The sequence below is a fragment of the Cyanistes caeruleus genome, chromosome 5, assembly GCF_971803275.1.
Source record: "Cyanistes caeruleus chromosome 5, bCyaCae1.hap1.1, whole genome shotgun sequence".
Lineage (NCBI taxonomy): Eukaryota > Metazoa > Chordata > Aves > Passeriformes > Paridae > Cyanistes > Cyanistes caeruleus.
The window spans coordinates 29,345,931-29,367,304 of record NC_141705.1 but is presented as its reverse complement, the minus strand read 5'-3'; the positions used below and the strand labels follow the sequence as shown (position 1 = coordinate 29,367,304).

At 41.2% G+C, this 21,374-nt stretch overlaps 2 protein-coding genes across 7 annotated transcripts in view; one reads left to right on the top strand and one right to left on the bottom strand.

The window, feature by feature from the left end:
• Positions 1-10,134, bottom strand: part of MICU3 (mitochondrial calcium uptake 3) — a 52,756-nt gene extending 42,622 nt beyond the window's left edge. For all 6 annotated transcript variants that reach the window (XM_086888752.1, XM_086888753.1, XM_086888755.1 and 3 more), the window contains exon 1: positions 9,835-10,134. In XM_086888752.1, the coding sequence (XP_086744878.1) occupies positions 9,835-10,134 (300 nt within the window). The remainder of the gene's footprint in view (positions 1-9,834) is intronic.
• Positions 10,135-15,676: 5,542 nt separating this feature from the next.
• Positions 15,677-20,124, top strand: FGF20 (fibroblast growth factor 20). The gene is made up of 3 exons (XM_023925774.2): positions 15,677-15,992; positions 18,219-18,322; positions 19,042-20,124. The coding sequence occupies exons 1-3, from the start codon at positions 15,695-15,697 to the stop codon at positions 19,285-19,287; spliced, it is 648 nt and encodes a 215-aa protein (XP_023781542.2). The 5' UTR covers positions 15,677-15,694; the 3' UTR covers positions 19,288-20,124.
• Positions 20,125-21,374: the final 1,250 nt, after the last annotated feature.

Here is a 21,374-nt window from a genome sequence, read left to right as displayed (position 1 = left end):
CAGAAAACATTTGCTAAATTCTCAGACATATTTCAACATTATCTTAAGGACTCTATGCTACTACAAATATAAAATAACATGCTGCAAACATGGAATTTTAAAGACATGCTTAAAATTTATGCATGTCAGTACTCAGGTCTGAAAAGCCTTAATTTCTGCCTCATTTTTCAATCTACTTTCCCTCTGAATATATAGCAATAACAATATCACATGCTCTGCCTCAAAGTCAGAGTAACTGATATGAATACAGCCTACCCCCATAAAGAGGAGCCCTAAAGGCCCCATACCTGGAAGACCTTGCTCTGGTGCTTTATGCTCACTTTTCCAAGCGTCAAACTGGATAAGGGAACTGGTCTGACTTTTCTTTTGGTGATGCTATTTTTAAGCCAGATAGATGCCTGGATCTACCCCATGAAAATTGTTATTTGCTTCAAAACCTAGCCCACAGAAGCTTACAGATTATGAAAAAAGAAAATACAACCTGTTCTAGCAGCAAGCTCCAGCTACTTGAAGTGAGGGAAAACTGTGAGCTTAAGCATTATTTTATTCCAAGGAGTAAAAACACCACTTTATTTTGAACTCCATGGTTTTATCTGAAAGAATCAAAACAACTTATTTCTGCTGTTGATCCAACATGAATTTAAATAAACATAACCAAGGCTTAATATGTATTGGGTCACTGGTCTATATACTAAATGTCCAAGTAAAAGCAAAGTTTGGCTGCAGAAAACTCCAGGCACCCAGTTAGCAAACTGACAAACAAAATTTTCTTTGGAAATCATATTAGTTTTTATCCAAATTTCTTTTCAGAGCTTTACTGCATCTATTATGCTTAATTTTATGCATCATACAGAACATTTGCTCTTGCAGAAAAGCCATAATTACTGGGAAGTAACAAATATTCTAATTAAAAGCCAGAACATTCTAAAGTATTACCTCAATTTGCACTTCTTCAGGCATTCATTTAAGAAATTTATCTCAACACATAACAAGGAAACATCTTCTGTTTTCCCCAACATTTGCAAATGATAATGAAGTGAATCAAGTGTGAAAATCTTAGCGACACCACCAATTGCTCTAGACTGATTTATTTCATATTTATGCCCATCTCGGACAATCTGACTGTAGCAATGGACACAATGGGCATACCTCCAGTGAGGAAAGGCTGAGAGAGTTGGAATTGTTCAGCCTGAAAGATTCCAGAGAGACCTTAGAGCATCCAACCAGGACCTACAGGGCATCTGCGAGACAGCTGGAGAGGGACTTTTCATATGGGCATGAAGAGATGGGACAAGGGGGAATGGCTTTAAACTGAGAAAGGGTAGAGTAAGATTAGATGTTAGGAAGAAATTACTTTACTGTGAAGAAAAGAATGGTGGTCAGACAGGCACAGGTTGCCCAGAGAAGCTCTGGGTACCCTGTAAGTATTCCAGGCCAGGTTGGATGGGGCAACCTGGTCTAGTGGAAGGTGTCCCTGTCCATGGTGGTGGGGGTTGGGAACTAGATGATCCTTAAGGTCCCTTCCAAAACATTCTGATTCTGTGAACAAGACACAGAAAGTAGATGTTGAATACCCCAGGGAAGGCACTGTTTGTTACAGAGTGAACAGGATTCACTAGGTTTCCAATTTCTATTTGAAGTTTCAAGGCCTTATCTACACTAAATCTCTCTGTGATTAGCAAGTATTTAAAAAAACTTTCATGAAAGCACATCTCTCAGAAAAACAAATGAAGGTAGATTTTTTTATGCTACATGTTTACCAATCCTCTTGGCAATCATGCCTACTAGTTACTGTGATCTTGTATCATGTTACAATTCTCTCATAAAAAAGACACACGCACTTCCATCGCACTGAAAGTCACAAATCTTCTAATAGCAGATTATATTTAACCTTAATTTTAGGCATAGCTGCTTATCTCTGGTTTACCTGCACATGTATACTGACCTGCTTTGCTATTAGAAATAAAGGGGAAAAAAGTCCACAGCTGAAACCAAGAATCTAGCTTTCCATCCTTTCAACTTCACAACTAAAGTAGCAAACAAGAAGAGGAAAGACTGATGCTGGTACCTTGTTGCTCCACATTTCACCCCATCCTCCTGTGCCATACTATTGCAGAAGAATTGCAGAGAGAACACAGCTCCTGTTTTGGGTGTTTAAATCAGCTGAAGAGAAAAAATTATCTTGGCCTACTTTCCTGCTGTTCCCTAACACAGAATTGCATATACACAACAAACACCTAATTCTTCCATGGATGATATTTCCAAGCCCTTTCTAAAATGGATTAAATAGACTCAATACTTATATACAAACCACACTCGGGCACAGAAAACGGAGGGAAATATTTTAATTGAAACAAGGTAAGCAAAAATTAAATTGAGGACCAAACAGTAATTTTGCAGGGTACTTCTTTGAAGGGAAAATACTATTTGATTGGGTGTGCTGTTGTTGTCAATCTATGCTACAAACATATTACAAATAGCCTAAAATATCTGGGAAAGGCCTCAAAAGTTTCAGATTTATTATGCAAATGAGAATGTGATGATAATGCTTTCTCACTAACACGTTTCAATGACTTAATATAATTACTAAAAATGCTTTTCTGCAAGTACTGTATTTATAGAGGGCCACCTAAAGCCCTGCTTGTTGTAACAATACCACCACGTGTCACAAAGCAGTAGTCCTTTAGATGAAGGTTTTTGTTACAGACAATTGACATTTTTAAGTCAATCAACTTTGAAAGCATTCCTTAAAGAACATCTTCAGAGTGACACTCCTCTGTATTTTCTCCCTCTATTCACAGCAAAAACTTGAGTCAAGAAAATCTAGACTTTTGATTGAGCAAATTCAGTGTTCACAATCCATTCCCATTTTGGGTTCATCTTTCATGTACTGCATCTATCAACAGAGACAAGCCAAAATGCCCTGAAAATCTGGTGTTCCTACCAAATGTCTCCATGAATTCCTTGAATTTCCTTGAAGCACAGGCTAATCTCTATTTCTGGTCCCATATCCCATGTTCATTTTACTGAAATGAACTAAATTTTAAATGAAACGGATTTTAAATGAAACTAAATTTTACTGTCTTACCTCAGAAACATTTCCTTTCAGAATTCGGTATAATGTGAATTAACTTGTATGGCTTCCAGTGAAACCCATGTAATAACTATAGTGTCATAAAACAATACAAGGCCTAACACAGGGCACAAGCCCACAGTGACACTGAAATAGTTAAAATTTTGCAACGTTAGGACACTGAACTCTCTGAAAATATCAAAAAATGGCAATGATATGGCCCAAATTCACTAGAAGTAAAGTGCAGAAGATAAAGCAGTACCTCATTACTCTATACAAAAGAAATGTTCTTTGTCAAGTGCGAATCTTGTGTAACATTCAGTCAGTAATTAGTTAAGTTATATTCTGTGTATATCTAATACCACGTTTTTTCAGAGATAAGTTTAAATGCCAGATACAGGATTTTTGGAAATTAAACATTCAATGCCTACAATCTCTGCAGAAATAATGTCCAACAATCCATTGTTGAATCCCAGAATAATACTCCAATTCCCAGATTCTGAGAATATCCACAAAAAATGCAAAATGTTTTACAGAACGAACAGTTAAAAATATATATTCTGTGTGGGCATGTGAGACAAAAAGCTCCAGCAATATCACACAAAATCTCACAACTTTATTCCAAGTCAAATCAACTTTTCCCAACTGAGATAAAGGAGCGTCTATTTTAGCTAAAGAAGCCAACGTTTACTGCTAAAGGTACGTTTTGCTTGCAGTCAAAAATATGTTTGCTACAGTAGTTTAATCTTCAATTTATTTCAAGCGAGTAACTTTCTTTGAATTTTTGTTTGCAAAGTAATCTGTCTTCCATCAATGAGAATCTGTGCAAATTATTAAAATACAAAGGTTTCAAAGCAACGCTGCTCCTAACTTCCTTCGTTTATATTTGACTTCAGGCTTATTTAATACGCTCTCATGTAGATAAAAGTAGCACAGTTCTGTTTTCATGCTGGGTGGCCAAAAGGTTAACTGTCAGGTTCCCAGTGTGGGAAAATCCCAAAGTAGGCAAAATTGTTTTGATGCTTACTGAAGTTGTACTTCTAGCAGACTATGTAGATGTAGTACAGCCAACAATTCTGTTAGTTGATCCTGCTTCACTGAGATAAGGACAGTATTATATGAAAGTATTTACAAGCATAGGAAGCTGGAAGGGGTTTAAAATGCTGTAAAAAGGGCCATGTTCTGATATAATTCTGTTACAGGAAACCCTTTGGGTTAACAATGTAACTAATAGATCAGTCCTTCTTGCATTTCTTCCACAGGGCACCCACTTCACCTATAGCAGTTCCAGAAGCCTGGTGGGTATGTACATCCAGCTCCACGTGTTCATACGCTTCACCGCATGCAACACCAAAACACACTAGTAGCTGGATCTGTCCATCCCAAACATGCACCATCTCTTTTAACACTGTGAGGAACACAGAATTAATGACAAAAGGTAAACCTTCCCCGCCCACCAGCATGGCTCTCACTACAGCTGGCAAGCAGTATCCTTCTCAGGATTATGCTGGTAAGGAACTTCAGATGTGATCAGCCAAAGAGCAAACCGTTACTTTTAAAACCAAATTACTTTTGGCAATTGCCCTATGGCATTAAATGCACAATACTTATGAAGCAGCAATTGCTTCAAGTGGCTTTTGGAAAAGTGATGCTTATGCATCTTTTGGAACAGCATCCTCTTTGAGCAGGCAAGAGAGCCTCCTCCCTCGGGGAGCTTCCCTTACATTTTGGAGGTAAAGTCTTGCTCTTCATTTCACAGAGATGGAAACACATGATGTAATGCATGTAGAAATGTGCTGCTATGAAAACACTTGACCCTTTGAGCATTTTCACAAAGTGATAGTTTGAAAGTACTACTGAGATACTAGGGAAAAACCCTTTGGAAACACCTGAGGTATACAGCTTCCTTATCCTGAAAATTAATGTGCCTTCAAGAAATGTGATGAAGCACACAGTCTGTGCCTGTCTTTCCCTGCCTCTCTTTAGATTCTTGAATAATCTCTGAAGGAGGTGATTCACAGAGAATATCTCCCCCAAAAATTAGAGACCTGGAGTTCACTACCTTTATATAGTGACAACATGATTACATAAAAGATCTCTTAGGAGTACAGAGATGCATCATTGGTATTTCCAAGACCATTTTAGAAAGTTTTACTAATGACACAACTTTTGGAAGTAAGGAATTAGAAGACAAATATTAACTCCTCTGAGGAACTCTGTCACTGTTAAAATAACAGTTCCTTCTAACAGATTCTTTCTCTGCATAACCATCTCCTAAACTTTAAAGGATGTACCTGCTAGCAGAGCTCTCCCAGTCTTCACCAAAACCTTCAGACACAAAACTAGCAGCTCTGAGTGCAGATTTTTACTTTGGTTCTGAAATGTTCTGTGGCAGCATCCCTGGAATTAAAATTGCCAGTTTATTACAGCGTCCAAGATTTCACTCCAGGCAATCATACATAAAGCCCTTGGGTCCAGAGTTATTCTCAGAAAGCATCTGGGAAAAAGGTAATCCTGTAGGGAGCTTAGCTTCATGCTGCTTCTGCAATAAATCTTACTTTCCACCAGAACACCTCAAGAGTTTTCCTTGGTCAAGCAAGTATACTTTTGCACTGATCCCATGACCTTTCTCTGATCAAATAGTCTCCCCCAGCACAGACAGCATGTTGGTGATACATTTCAGAGCTTACCTCACTTTTGGCAAGTGGCACTTCCTTACTCATCTGTACATAAACTCACAAATCTGTTGCACTTCAGGTTTCTTACTGCAACCATTTCATAGAACATGGAGACAGATATGCAGACCATTTTGACACACTGTTTCTCTACAAGTCTCAAATACATTTTTTGTCCAGTTAGTCTCAAATGATGTGCCTCATTTCTGAACTGGTCAAAAAGGTGTCCCACCAACATCTGTGTAATCATCACTATAAGTCCTGGAATCTAAAACCCCTTTTAAAATGTCCTGGTTCGTAAATGCTAGAAGACAGTAGGACAAAGCAACCAACTATCAAGATATATATAACTTTATACACTTAAATATTCTGTCACTACTGTCAAGCATTATTTCAACTCAGTGATAGAATCTGAAGTCAGCTGTAGGGATACTAACTGGGACTAACACAACTCTAAAAATACTTTCACAGGCCTTATGAACATCATCTGGAAACAGGTGGCCTGCCAGAAGAGAAAGTTGTTCTAGGAGAGTTAAAATGTAAACTAGGTTAACCCATTTATTTTAATGTTTGAGAGCATAAGAAAACTATTCTGTTGTCCACTGGAGCTGCCTGTATCAAACAAGAAGGCCACTTATTACACTTTTACACAAATTCCTCAGAAGAAGTAAAATAGACATATGGGAATTCAATACCTGTACTGATTTTGGTAGGGATAGTTAACCTCCTTTACAGCAGTCGCTATGGTGCTATATTTTCGACCTGTGACCAAAAGTGTTGATAACACAGGGATGTTTCAGCTGTTGCTCAGCAGTGCTGGCAGACTGTCATGGCTCATCCTGCTTCTCACATTGTCCCACCACTAAGTCATCTGGAGGTGCACAAGAAGCTGCGAGGGACACAGCTGGGACAGCTGACCCCAACTTACAAAAGGGAGATTCTATACCACACAATAATTGTGCTTGCTAATCAAAGCTGGGGAAGACAGAGGAAATGGACATAAACATTCAGTGCATTTGTCTTCCCAAGTCTCCATTACTTGTACTGGAACTGGTTTGCCTGGGATGCCTGAACACCTGCCAGCCCACAGGAAGGAGTAAATCAATTCCCTGTTTTACTTTGCTTGCATGGCTTATTTTCCTTTGCTTGTGTGGCCTTTACTCTGCTTGTTAAACTGTCTCTATCTCAATCCACAAGTTTTCTCACTTTTACACTTTCAAGTCTCTTTCCCATCCCACTGCTAGAAAATGAGGGCTGTGTGGTATGGTGTGGTGCCTGCTGGCCAAAGTTAACCACAATGCTAGAGGTGAGATATTCATAACTACCCTGAATATCTGAATACTTTACACTGTGATACTATTTTCAGTTATAAACTCACTATGTGTTAACATTTAAAAATAAAATTATCCATTGTCAATTAATGTTTCAGAATGGGCTTTTCAAAAAAATTAACACAAAGTCTATGGGAGAAGATAGATTTCCCCCACCAGAACATTCAGAAAAATTTTAAGACACTCTGTCAAGTCTATGTTTATACAAATCCATTTACTACAGCTGTCTTATGTCTTAAAGGATTTCAGGTTTTGCAAGGGCTGGTCCCTTTACTGTCAGTACTGGGGCCTTTTTTAGTGGTTACTCTGTCCCCTAGGGGTGATGCAAGAAACATTCGGTGTAATTGCTTCTACCAGCTGCTGTAGATCTCTATAGCAAGACACTGACACCAGAGACACAACTTCCTGCTTCCAATGATCTAAGTAAATAGCATTTGGGGAAAGCATACTGCTAGAGGAATGATAAAGGATGAAACGCGCAAATGAAAATATTAGGATGAAGAAGAAGAGTGTGGCTTGGATGGAGGGAGGAAAAAGAAAAGCCATCATATCATTTGCTTTGGTGGAATGAAAAGCAGGGAACTGCGGAAATGGGAAAGTGGGGTAAGTATAAACCTAAAAAAAACTCAGAAAACGGTGCCAGGAATAAATGCATCAGGAATAAAGAAACTACCAAAAGCAGCTGGAGAGTATTCCAAGATACTTGAGTCTCATCATTCTTTGTGGTCATTACCTGATAAAACTGTAAAAATATCCTAGCAAAACATGCATCACAGTTCCATCAAACATACAGAAGCTGCAGGTTATCGTTCTCCAATGATTACTCTAAACACACTCTGCAGTAGATCCAAGAGTTCCAACCTTAATCCTAGTAAGACCAACACCTTTATGACCTTTCATGAAAGAATTTTCTACTTTCCAAGTTATCAGGCTTTTTATACTGTTACACACAATTAATTAAAGTTGAAAGTTCAGCACTAAATATCAGGAATTCAAGAAGGTACTTCCACTCAGGCAACACTAATTCAGCCTTCTAACAAAGGCTGTTACAATACAATACCATCGCAGAATACCATGAATACCATGGTTCAATGCAATTTGAACACAATATTTGCATCTCTTTTTCCATTTCTGGAGATCTTTTAGAAATCTGTAGTGAAAGAGCTGGCGCTCATCACAGGTCTAGAGGGCAATTATAAATGGATTACAGATAGAACTCATGGTCAAACTACTCATGGTAGTTCCCTGTCTAGATTTGCATTTAAACTATGGTCTTTTCTCACAAGCCATTCTGCAGAATAAAAGTCAATAATAAAAAAAGCACAGGAACCCACTACCTCAGACCAAAAATTCCACAGCTCTTTGATCCTTATTTTTAGGGGGCTTCAATTGAAAGGTTATTTTTTCAGGAATCCTGAGCACACAGACATGCAATTGGAATTAAATAGAGGAATCGTTCAAAAATAAAAGCCTGCAACATAAACCTAATATTCTCAGATGTCAGTCCGGATTTAGTCCACACAATCTGAGTGGACACATTTCAAGTTAATCTTTCAAGTTTTCTGCTATGCAAATAGAAAACCAAATTAATTAGAGCCCTTTTCCATACAGAAGCAAGGTACTTCAGTGTTTGTTTTCAAAAAATAAGTATACATAGGTATTACATTTTATAATTTATAGTGATGTGTGCGAAGATTTGTAATCATACATCCAAGTAAATTCATTGACTTCTCAAAGGTACGGCAACAATACTTCCCTTTAAAGAAAACTGACCATTAAGACTGGCTATGTAAAACAATGTAAAGTTCTGTCAAATCAAAACACTATGAAAAACTGAAACAGCTTCAGTCCTCTGTGCTACAGTAACACACTCCAGACACAAGACTACGAATAACCAAAAATAGCAGATTCAAATTCTCTTCATAAAGGATGCCACCAACAGAATGTGCCTTTCAGCTAACGATGCAGGGCAAAAGGGCAAACAACGTTCATACTTAGGCACAAGGCCTCCACTGCAAAAATGTAGATCCTGTTCTCAAAGACACTATAAAATAAACTTGGTATAGACAAAGCAGGCCATTTACACCACTGACTTCCAGTCTTAGCAGATGCCACTCGGACAAACTGCCTAACCACAGCTCTTGACAATTTGAAATGAAAATAACCCCAACCCTATGATTACCATACGTTACATAGACTGCTGTGCAGGAGTTCATCCTTATCACAGGAAGCTTCACTTTCCAGGTTAACGTCAACTATTTCCCGTTACCCCTGGTTACTCAACCGGAGTTTTCGCTGAATTAGTCCAACTGAACCATTACTTGTCACAATGCTGACACTTCTTACGAAGTTCAGTGTAAACCTTTCACTCTACAGGAAATTTCTTACATAAGAAAGGTAATTGTCCCAAGTATAAAATGAAACTCAGGATATACGCTGCCAGGAGCTGTTCCGGTTGCAAACCAGCGTTTTCTATTAGAGGAAGATTGGACTGGGACAGCCCCAGAGGCGAAACGCAGGGTTCGCGCTGCGAGGCGCGGCCAAGGCGCGCCAGTGCCCGCGGCCGCGCTCCGGTGACAGCCCGTCTCTCCCGATGGGTGACAGCTCCTCAGCTCCTGCTGGGGCCCTGCCTCGCCTCCCGGCCCGCGGCTGGCTCCACGCAGGGTCACCTCTGCGCCACAGCCCGGGGAGCGCCGTCCCGGAGAGCCGCCCCTGGCAGAGCGGGCTCCCTGCGAAGAGGCGCGCACACACCTACCGTCACCGTCTCCTTGGCAGCGGCCGCCACGGGGATGGGGAGCAGCGCCCGGGCCCCGCCCGGCTCGGCGGCTGCCGGCTCCCGGGAGGGCTCCCGCCGCCGCTCGGACAGCCGGTACCCCGCGAACCCGGCGAGCGCCGCCCCCGCCGCCGCCCAGCCCAGCTCCCGCCGCCACCGCCGCGGCCCCGCCGCCGCGGGCCCGCTGCCGCCTCCACCGCCCCACAGCCGCCGGGCCGGCGGAGCGCCGGGCGCGGGCCCCAGGCGGCGGCGCCACCGCAGCAGGGAGCGCAGGGCGGCCATAGCCCCGCTCCGCCCCAGCGCCCGGCGCACCGAGCCCCCGGTGCCGGCAGAAGCCTCGCGAGAAGCGGGGCAGGGGGTGGGGAAGCGAGCGGGCCCTGCAGTCCCCGCCCCGCGCCGCCGGCGGGCCGCCCGCGGGCGCTGCTCCCGGCCGCCGGCTCCCGGGACGGGCGGCGGCAGGCAGCGAGACGTGCCGTGCCAGAGGCGGGGCGCGCACAGCTAGCGGAGATACGAGGTGGCCAGAGCAAACACGGGAAAGCGGCACGGAGCTGGGTCCGCGCAGTTTGAGCCAAAGCGCCCGGGCAGGGCGGTGCGTGGGAGCTGCCGTGACCGGGCCGGAGCTGTTGGTGCGCCTCGCTGCAGTTCTGCGCGCACAGTGGGCACCGCGTGTGCGGAACGTCGTGCCCCGGAGCCTCACCGCGTTCTTCCGTGGCCCTGCTCCCCGGGGAGTGCGGTGCCCCGTGTCGCGATGTGTCCTTGCCGTGTCAACTGCCTCTCCTCTGATAAATATTCTTGACGAAGGTAGCTTCCTTAGCATAACCAAGAATTAGTGAAAAACTAGTTGTGAAAGATGAGCGTGGTATTTTGTCCCTACTTGATGCTGATGGGCAATAAATCTTGTCAGGCATTTTATGTTAGGGCTTTCTTCCACGGTACAACCTGCATCACCACCTGCATTACCTTGAAACTTTATAAACTGCACACAGACGTTTCGAGACCCAGCACATCTTATGGCATTTTATTTGCAATGGTAAAGTCTGTCTTTTTCTTCTTTACATAAGTACATTTTCCCCAAGTTTTAACCACCTATCCTTCATCCTCCCCACCAATCTCTAATGACTTTTTATATTATTATGAACAAGATTTCAGGAAATACACAAATGATAACTTGATACCTTTTAAGACACTCTCCTGCATTTTCAGTTGCATTCAGTGGTTATGTGTCAAAGAGTAAGTGTGGCCACTGACAGTCTGTCAGATCATGCAACTGCAAGCATGGCCAAGGTTGAGTTACCTCAGAGCTATATCTGCAAAGGCAGGTATTTGGGCTGAATGATAGATTTACTGCATTTCTTTCAAAATTTTAGAATACTTTAAGCCAATTAATCCATCAAGTAATTCTCTTGACTTCATTATTCCAAACTGTCAAACTATTTTTTGGGGTTTTTTATAATCTACTGCTTTATTTTATAAATACCTTGTATGTATGACTCCCAGGCAAAATCCTTGTCTGAAAGTCTGAGTTACTTATCTCTGTACTAAATGACTAAAGGCCAATATGGAGACCAGTATTTAGGAGTCAAGGTTTCTAATGCTTAGCATGACTGAAACACGAGTACTTTTCTTGCAAGTACATGACTTAAGCATCCAGTCTGAAAAATTCTGTAGCATGTGGCTCTTGGATCTTATCAGTTCTAGCTGCCTCATTAGGAGACATCACTCACCAATACAATTACTTTTTTCAAATAGTCTACCTTTTTGGTTTGACTGGAAGAGAAATCGGCTTTTGGTCAGTGTGGTGTCCCAAAGTAAACCTGCTAAGAGCTCATCAGTCCCCTTGATGTAGTCCTGTAGTCATATAGTCATGAGCCATGAGTTATCTCCCTGTTCACACTGTTTTCCTGAAATTAGTTAGCCACATTTTATTTACTTTTCAATAACACCTTTAGGCTAAAATTTCTTTCACTTCAAAAATCCAATTCACATCTGCAACGACTTACACCCAGGTAATTTTAGGCAGAACTTCCCTCACGAGGTGTCTTCTTAGGAACAAGAACAAAATTTATTTGTGCAGCAAGTCTAAAAACATAAGCTGTCTGAACATCTTGTATGCGAAGATTCAGAAAGCATGTAATTTAAATAAATTAAGGTTGTTTTAATCCAATGATTCACTTACAGGACTAATGAAAAAGCTGCCAAATGAGGCACTTGAATATTGACACATGGAAGCCGTTTATTCTTGCTGGATGTAGCCATGTAAATGTTGCTCATTGCAATAGCTTCTCTGCTCCATTCTGCATATCCAGGTGTTTATTCATGTGTGTCCACAAAAACATGGATGGTAAAATCATGAATCTTAAAAAGCCCTATGAATTTCTGTCTTCAATTAAAGAAATAAAACAAAGCGTGAAGGTGTAAGAAAAGCAGGACTTCCTTCCCATAGGAAAAGAAAATCATCATTGCTTTTTTCTTATCTGAGTTTTCTTAAATAGTTAAATATAAATATACATGTATGTATACATACTTGTTGCTGTATCTGTTCTGAAGAGAAAGCTTTCAATGTTTTTAAAATCTACATGTACTGCATTTTAAAGGCTTTACATCATCAGATTGTGGCCTAATTTGTACATGGAACCTTGGAAAGTTTCTGTTCTTCCTAGTGAATTCTACACAAGGATACACCTTTTTCATTCAGACTTGCAGTGCTTAGAAAGGCACTCATTGTAATTTGTGCATGTTCTGATCACCTTCCTGAAAGCAGAAAACCAGATTTTTGTGTCCAGATCTAGGAAGAATCTGAAACTGGCCATGACACATAGGTATCTCCAGCTGGACATAACCATTTGTGTTCTGCACCATGGTTTTTGTTCCACCAAATGTTTGCTTTCTCATGTCTTCATGAACCCTCCCTTTCCAATATATTATTATATAATTAAAAATTTATGGCTGGCACCGAACTGTTGTGAGGGAGTTCTAAAATTAACCAAGGTGCAATAAATTGCAGGACCTAAAGTTTTATAGCTAACAAGAGTTTTATTGATATGCAGATTGAGCTGTCTGTCCATATTTATACAGACTATCTATGAAAGATTTCAGCCCATTACATTCTCTCTTCCCTTGGTAGCCACTAGGTTTTGCTTATGACAACATGCTATTCTTAGGAAATATACAGTAATTTTATTGTCTATAGAAGTCCAACAACTTGCTATGGAAATAAAGGCTTGACCACATATATATTTGTTCATTGACACTGAAAGTGCCGTCTCGAGGAAGTATATGTAGAGTCGATTAGATTGTACTGTATACTTTAAGTTGAATTATGTACTCTTGTAAAATAACTCTTCAAAATTATTTAACTTCCCATGGTATAGTTTCAGAAGGTGCAAAAAAAAAAAATCTTTGGCGTTATCTTTTCCTGTCACATGACTAGTGCAAACACACACACAAAAAAATCTTATCTTTTTGTTTCTTTTCTGGTACTTTATAAAACAGCATAACCGGTTTAGTTCCCAGACATTAAAGACTCCACTCAGAAAAGATCGGTGCTATGTATTCCGCTCTACTTTAAATTGTTTCCATTATATAACAGGAAAGATTTAGCCATAAGGGTCTTTCAGTGTGTGATGGCTGAAGATTTTTTTTTCTTCAAAATAGCCCCAACCCTTCTCTACTGGAGACAGTGATGTTATCTGAACCCTAGATCCCTCTAATGTCTATAGGACTTGAGGGTACTGCTTGGACCCAGGAACATATCTGTATGGAAGCATCTTTAGCTCTAGAACAATATACCTCCTCCATTTAATTGTACCATCCTGGTGCATGTCCTGTCAACTGTAACAGCTGTGATGAACAGTTTGATCTTGACCTGCCAGTCATGTCAATAAAAATACTTGATGTTTATTTCAAACGTTTTTGGTGTATTTGAGTAATCAGTGAACAGGCTATTTGAGAAATAGGTGCCATATAGATTATTCAACTTTGATCTATTTCTTTGATTTAGCACTACAATTAAGTAGATTTGCTTCAAAGAGAAAGCTCATTGGTTGATGTTTTACACTGATGTGATAATGTTTACACAGATGTGCTTTGAAATCTCGATTATGGTGGATTTTTGGGTCCCACCACATGACAGGCTCCTGTTATCTGAAAGGTAAAATAATATAACATCTATCTGTAACTGCCTTCAGAACAGGTCTGCCAGTGCTCTCCTCTGAGGTGATTTATCTGATCATTGTATTTAGCATTAATTTTTTCAGTTTTAAATCCCTCCACAGTAAATCACTTGCTTTAAAGCAGCCTTTTTATAATTCAGGTGCACACAGGGGCAGTACTTAGGACTGCAATGATGAAAAGGTGTCACATTACCTGCTTTAAAGCACCTGCCAATTAATTAGCCCTATACTCTCCATAGCAAAGGTAAGCAGTCAAATCCATTTGATCTCTCAGATTTAGACTGTGACTGAAAAGACCATGAAGTAAGACGGGAGAACTAATCTCTCATGATTCTCTGCAACTTTTTTGTTTAAATGAAACCTTAAACCACCGAGTGATTCTCTTGAACTTTTGAAAGAATTAACTGTGAAAGATCTTTACATTTTATACTCCAATACCATGTTTTAACACTGGCAAGGAGCAGCATATCTTAGATGCCAAGATAGGTCATGTCATTTAAGCCCTAAAATTCATTAGACTTTACAGAAAAAGCAGGAAAGATGGCAAAAGTCAAGCTCTTAGATTGAATGTAATTTTACCATTGTTTTACCATTACCAGGGGAATATGTTTTCCACCAAAATATATTTTCCTGTGTGAAACATTCTACTCTGGGGATGAAAAAAAGTGCATATGCTGGAACTGAACAACAAAGTCCCAAACTGATTCAAAACATTGTAGAACTAGAACGGGGATCTTTCAGTAGATGATACTGCTAATTTATGATGTTCACAGACCTTGGCTACGGGCCCAATGAAAAACCCCAAAGATGGATTAGATGAGCGCCACCTCTCAATCTTTCTTTCTTCTTCTCTGCAAGTTTTGAAAATATTTATCCCAAACGATGGGGCTGCCCGTTTATGTTTTTAAGATCTCCTGTCAATACCCAAATACTATCACGTCAATGATAAATTAAATGTGAGGGAGAATTTGCAGAGGGGAAAGCACCTCCCTGACTATGCCAATTTCTTTAGAAATTCCCCTCCTTGTAGTTGAAGCGATAAAAGGGAAGCGTAATGCATGTTCATTTTATTAGCGTTTCAGAAACAGGGAGTAAGACTGTCAGATCTTCGGGTTTTTTCTTTCATCTGTGTCTGGGCAGGTCTAACCCTCAGGTAACGCCCTTTCTCCTTCTTCCCTCCTGCCTCTCCTTGCACCTGTCCACGTAATGCTCCGGCAGCTCCCGCCCGTCCCCCGCTGCCCGCTCCGCTCCGCTCGGCGCAGGGGCCGCGCCCGCGCCCCCGCCCCCGCCGCGCGTGTGCGCGCCCGGCTGCGCGCGGGGGGCGCGCCCGGAGCCCCCTCCCCGCCGTCACGGCAGATCAGAGGAAGGTGCGAGCAGAGGGGGAGCCGGTTTACAATTTCAAACGCGGCCTCCCCGCAGCGGCTTCATTAGCATATGTCAGGGGACCGCCGTATATATATACACACGCGCGAGGCTGATGAGCAGCACCCCGCCGCCTGGCTCGCAGCGGCTCGCATCAGCACGGCTCGGCTCGCAGCGGCTCCGCTCGGCTCGGCCCTGCCGGCTCCCCATGCTTGGGGCTCCGCCGCGCACCCCCACATGCCCACCGGGAGAGGCCGGCAGCCGCTCTCCGCCGCCGCCGCGCCCTAGCCCGCACGCCCCGCGCCCGCATGGCTCCGCTGGCCGAGGTGGGCGGCTTCCTGGGCGGCCTGGACGGCCTGGGGCAGCCGGTGGGTGCCCACTTCTTGCTGCCGCCCGCCGGGGAGCGGCCGGCGCTGCTCGGAGACCGCCGCGCCCCGGCGGAGCGGGGAGATCGGCGCGCCCCGGCGGCCGCGGCGGCGGCGGCGGACCTGGCGCACTTGCAGGGCATCCTGCGGCGGCGGCAGCTGTACTGCCGCACCGGCTTCCACCTGCAGATCCTGCCCGACGGCAGCGTGCGCGGCACCCGCCAGGACCACAGCCTCTTCGGTAGGCGGCTGCGGCACGGCCCCGCCTGTGTGTGTGCGTGTGCGTGTGTGTGTAAGCGCATCTGTGTGTACCTGGGCGGGAGCGGTCGTGTTCTTGGGAGGGAGATGAGATGCTGGTGAGGCTGAGGCAGGTGGATGAGTCCTCAGAGCAGAAAGGCTTCACCCTCCGGCATTTGGCCGTGGGGTCTGCACCATGGCAGGGTAGTGAGGGAGGGCTGTGCATCCCAGGTGAGTCCGGAGACAGGCGTTGCTCAGTCTGTGCTGGGGTCTATAAGCACAAGCATGCAGCGGCAGGTTTAGTGGGAATGGTCAAGAGTCAGACTGACCCTTTTTGTATTCACTATTGGTATCGTAGCTTCTCGGGTCTCTCTAAAACGGTATAGGTCACAGACTTGGGTGTGCTGATCCTTAGACTGCATTAGACTGCTTTGCTTCACAGGACATAAAGCTGAAGCAGAGGAGCCTAAAATGCCTCTTTTATCAAGTGCTTAAAATGCTTCCCAACCAGCTTTCTCTGTCTATAAACCCAAAGGAGGTGAAGACAACCCCAAAACATAAACATTTCCTGTGATATGAGAGTAGATCCTAAATAGTAATTGTAGAAGCTGGACATGCGAACAAACCTGCTGTTGTCAACTACATGTGAGTTTTGGCGTATATTGATTTAGCAGTCATAAAAAGGTGATTAAAGAGCTTCCTATCATCCTCCCCATAGTCAAAACAATCTGCTGGAAAGGCTCTTAGTTGCTTTTATAACACATGGATGTTTTAAGAAGTAGAGGAGCAGTAGTTAACCAGATCTTTTCAGAAGGAATATTTCCTACAGCGTGTAAACATGAAATAAATCTTTGCTTTAAAAGGAAAATCAAGTTAGCCATAGATCTAACATTTACTAAGCTTTTTAGAATTGTACTACCTTTATTCTACCACTACTCTTGGCAGGTTTGTCTGATGTGGTTTCTTTGTGGGTTGTATCACCTGCTTATTATGCTTTCGGAAAAGGGTGGCTTTGAAAATGATATCAGAAAGACAAAATGACTCCAAATCTTTTATGGGACTCTGTGCTTTATGAACTGGAAAACTAGGATGATTTATGTGTGATACAGTTTTTAACGCTTACTCTTTGTAAAGAGTTTATTTTCTTTGCTGCTCCTTAAGACAACTAAGAAACCTGCCAAAGCTCAATTAAAATTGACAACATTTAAAATTATTTTTTGTATAGTCCACATAGTCCATTTGTCTGGGAGTGAAAATTGTCCTGAAATCATAAATAGTAAACAAAGAATCATAATCAGCTGCACTATTTGAAACTATATACTTTAGATTCAGGGTTTTTTTTTTTTTAATGTTTTGTGGTTTTGCTGCTGAACAGTAATATCTTAGATATGATTCTGGCACTTCTTTTTGAGGCTTTGTTTACATTGTTAACAACTTCCAAAAAGCCAGTTCACACATTCCTTTTCTTTCATGTTTTGGATGTGCTGTAATCTGTGCATATCAATTGGTTAAGTATGTTGGCTTACCTTTGCCAAATTCAGGCTTCAAATAGTACCTCATGTCTCAAATACTTTATTAATATATATTACATTTTTGGGCAAATGTAATATAAATAATACTATAATCCAAACGGTAGCAAGAAAAACAGCATATTTTATGTACTTTAAAAGCCTGCACTAAAGACAGCAAGTTGTGTCAAGAGGTGTGGGCCCATATGCTAGATAAGATGTCTGGCAAATACTTTTCTTTTTCTGTGGGTAGATTCTGTTATATAAAATTCCCATCTGTGCTTTGATTTCCATTCAAATGACCTAATAATGGATTTTATTTTTTTTTTAGATAACTCTGTATAAGTAGTAAGGTATATTTTCAGGTAATTCAAACCGATCTTTCAATATTTGAGTAGGCAGTTTAGCAAATAGTGTACAATCATTAAAGACTCCAACAGCATGGTAGTAATGGCTTTAGTCTCAGTGCTGAATAAAATCCTTTCATATTTAACATTTTAAAGAAGTTTCTTAAGTGTTGTAGGATATATATTCCTAGTTGAGGCTTCTTGGACTGGTTTCCTGTGAACGCTTTATACCTTTTCCCATAGTTTTTTAAATTTCTCAGAAACTAGGCCACATTTACTATAATATGTGCATTTTCTACTTGTTTTCAACTGAGGGTTTGCATGCTATGTGTTTTATGGTTACAAAATTAATTAAAGCAATTTTTTTCCCCCCAGGTATCCTTGAATTCATCAGTGTGGCAGTGGGACTGGTCAGTATTAGAGGCGTGGACAGTGGCCTTTACCTTGGAATGAATGAAAAGGGAGAACTCTATGGCTCTGTAAGTACCACTTTCATATCAGCTCATACATCTTTAGGTTTTGGTTTGCTTCCTTCTTCTTCCATCTCATTTCATCTCAGCTTTCAAAACACTAACATCTTTTCCTGTTGGAATGTGTAATGTGTTTTTGAAGTACACAGTGTAGCCTTGGATACTTCAACAAAATAGAATCGATTTTTACAAAGCTATAAGGGTAATGCCAGTCCTACTCTTCTTTCAAGTTTTAAAACATCTTCAGATAAAATACTCTGTTTCTCCACTTCCTTTGGTTGTGGTCATCCCAGTTTAAAATGTGAGAAGTGATGCACACCACAAAGAAATATGTAAATACCTTCCTGCTCTGTTACATTGCATCTGAGTCCCTCTATCAAATCTTTTTTCTAGAACAGTAGATACCCCAAGACAGAACTCTACATAATATAATTCCTGTAAATCAGATGAATTTTAAATAAGTCATAAATAAGTAAAGTTTTCTTACGGTAAACGTTACCTAATTCAAAATGTTAACTAAATACAAAATTGTAGGTGTACAGGTCCAAGTTTCCAAACTCATTGTCGAGTCTGCATACTTTTCTTGGGTTTGGTTTGTTGACATTTAAATGAACAGTAAGGCTACACAAATCATAAAGCATTTTTTTTATTTTTATCATATTATTTTTCATGTCTTCAAATATCTAGTGGCAGTTCAACTTATTTTTCTTTTCCCTTTATTTCTGTAGGAGAAACTGACTTCTGAGTGCATCTTCAGGGAGCAATTTGAGGAAAACTGGTACAACACCTACTCATCCAATGTGTACAAACATGGGGATTCAGGGCGGAGGTACTTTGTAGCACTTAATAAAGACGGTACTCCCAGAGATGGGGCAAGGTCCAAAAGACACCAGAAATTCACGCATTTCTTACCCCGGCCTGTGGATCCTGAAAGAGTTCCAGAACTGTACAAAGATGTGTTAGGATACAGCTGAGGAAAGAGGTAGCTTTGGCAAAAAAGCAAACTGGAGCTGTTGCCCGTGCTTTCATGGCAATGCCAGCATGAGGAACCTGCCGAGGTCTGGGCTGCTGGATGTGAAGAACCTGCTTGGTGATAGGCAGGTCTCTGTTTTCTAACCACTGGATTTAGGAGACAAAGCCTTGAAGCTGAGCATGGATGGACCAGCCTCCTCAAGACTTGCCAGTCACTGGGGGAAGTGTGACTTCTTAAAACGTAACGAACTCTCAGCAATTCTGCCCGGATTACCTGTGGCCTGTAGGTTAGCAAGGAACCATCTACATCACATGGATGAGACAATGGCTGGAAAAAATAGAAAGAAATGGACTGTGAGATAGTGACAAATCTGAGAACTGTGTGTGAAGTTTTACACGCTCCACGCTAGTGATGGACGTTAGATGTCAATGCATAGTAGTCAAAACTGGAAATTTTCTTCAGGATGGACCTATTTATACATCTCCAGATAGCATATATTTATTTTATATATTTATTTATTAAAGAGTTTATTTTTTACTGGGATATGAAGAGAATACAAGTTCCTAACCCCAATGAGAAATCATTTACAGTGCCAATATTTACTCTGGGTCATATCATAATACAGAAATTACATTACCTTGCAATGCATCCAAAACCTGAAAATTTGTGTTTCACTGTTTATCAGCTGCAGATTTTATGTGCATACCATTGCCTTGTAACTGTCCTTATTTGGAAAAGAATGTTTAATTTTTTTTTTTTTTACTTATGAGAGTGCCTTACAGATTGTATTAAATTCAAATGCACATTTGAAAAGAGAATTAAAAGTTACTTCACTTTCTTTGGTTTACTGTTATTTTTAAACTAAGAGTCTCTTAGCATACTATGTGCAACAGTTCAAACCTGCAACAATTGTGATGAGTGTATTGCAGCTACCTTGAAAGAAAAACTAATATTAACTCTTGAAATCTTGATTCAAATCACAACATGCTTGATGGGCTATGTCAAAGGATTCCTACTATCTTTACTAACACAAAAATAGCTATTCTCTGTAAGATTTTCATACAGTATTCTCATGTTTTAATTATAATCCCTATCAATATGGTTAAGAGGAAACAAATTCAGAGTGCAAAGTTTCATATATTGCTGTATGAAAATCTTCTGAGGGTTGTTTCTCCACTGAGTACAGAGAAGCTTAAGAAGACAACTTTCTTACCTTAGTTCCTCATCTAGGCAATATTTTCAGCGTAAGATGTTCTGTGAAAGCTGTCAGAGCAAAGATGAGCTGTGTCTCTGAGCTAGTTACAACTATAAAACAGGCAGATCATACTGCTTTAATTCAGACCTGTCAGTTATGAAGCACAAACTGAATATTAACTGTTGGAGAAGTCTGCTCTGCAAGGATACAAAGGGTTAATGACAGAGTTATGATTTAGACCTAAACCTGCTGCAGCTTGCTGTCACATGATTGCCACCTGCATGGACAAGGCTGGCCCAGGAAAACTGCAGGGAAGGCAGTTCAGGAGAGGGCACCAGAGGTGGTCTCATGTTTCAGATGCCAGTGCTCCCAGTGGGCTCCTGCTCAAGATAACTCATTTGCATTCTGTTTTATGCAATTGTATATGGTTCAAGTACTGCACATGCATAATTTATATAAAATCAAGGTCTCAATGAAAAACATTTTCCAGTATATAGCACACTTGCTAGAACCTTCGCTGTGCCAGAACTTCTTCCAGTCTATAGTGAGAAGTGGATGAGCATAGGTTACTGATGGATTGTTGACAAAAATATTTTACTTTCTGCCAAATAGAAATGAAATGCAGATACACAAAAGCATGTTTCAGCACTTTGTGGCTAGCAATATATAACTTACTAGATAAAAGGTTTCATTTAAATTTTCTGAAAGATGAGAATTGGAAGATCTACAGTGCACTGACGACATCTTAGTAAAATAACATTGTAGTGCACTCCAGTTTATCATAAAATAATGGTTTCGTGGGCAACATTGTAATGTAAACATCCATTAGTAATAGATCAATAGCTGAAGAAAAGGGTATATGCTTTAAATAGAAAAATTCTTCCTCTGCATCT

Bases quoted from the DNA above. Each gene is read 5' to 3' on its own strand.
- FGF20 (XM_023925774.2), top strand. From the start codon at position 15,695: ATGGCTCCGCTGGCCGAGGTGGGCGGCTTCCTGGGCGGCCTGGACGGC. The intron at 15,993-18,218 runs GTAGGCGGCTGC...TTTTCCCCCCAG, and splicing joins CCAGGACCACAGCCTCTTCG to GTATCCTTGAATTCATCAGT. The intron at 18,323-19,041 runs GTAAGTACCACT...TTATTTCTGTAG, and splicing joins AGGGAGAACTCTATGGCTCT to GAGAAACTGACTTCTGAGTG.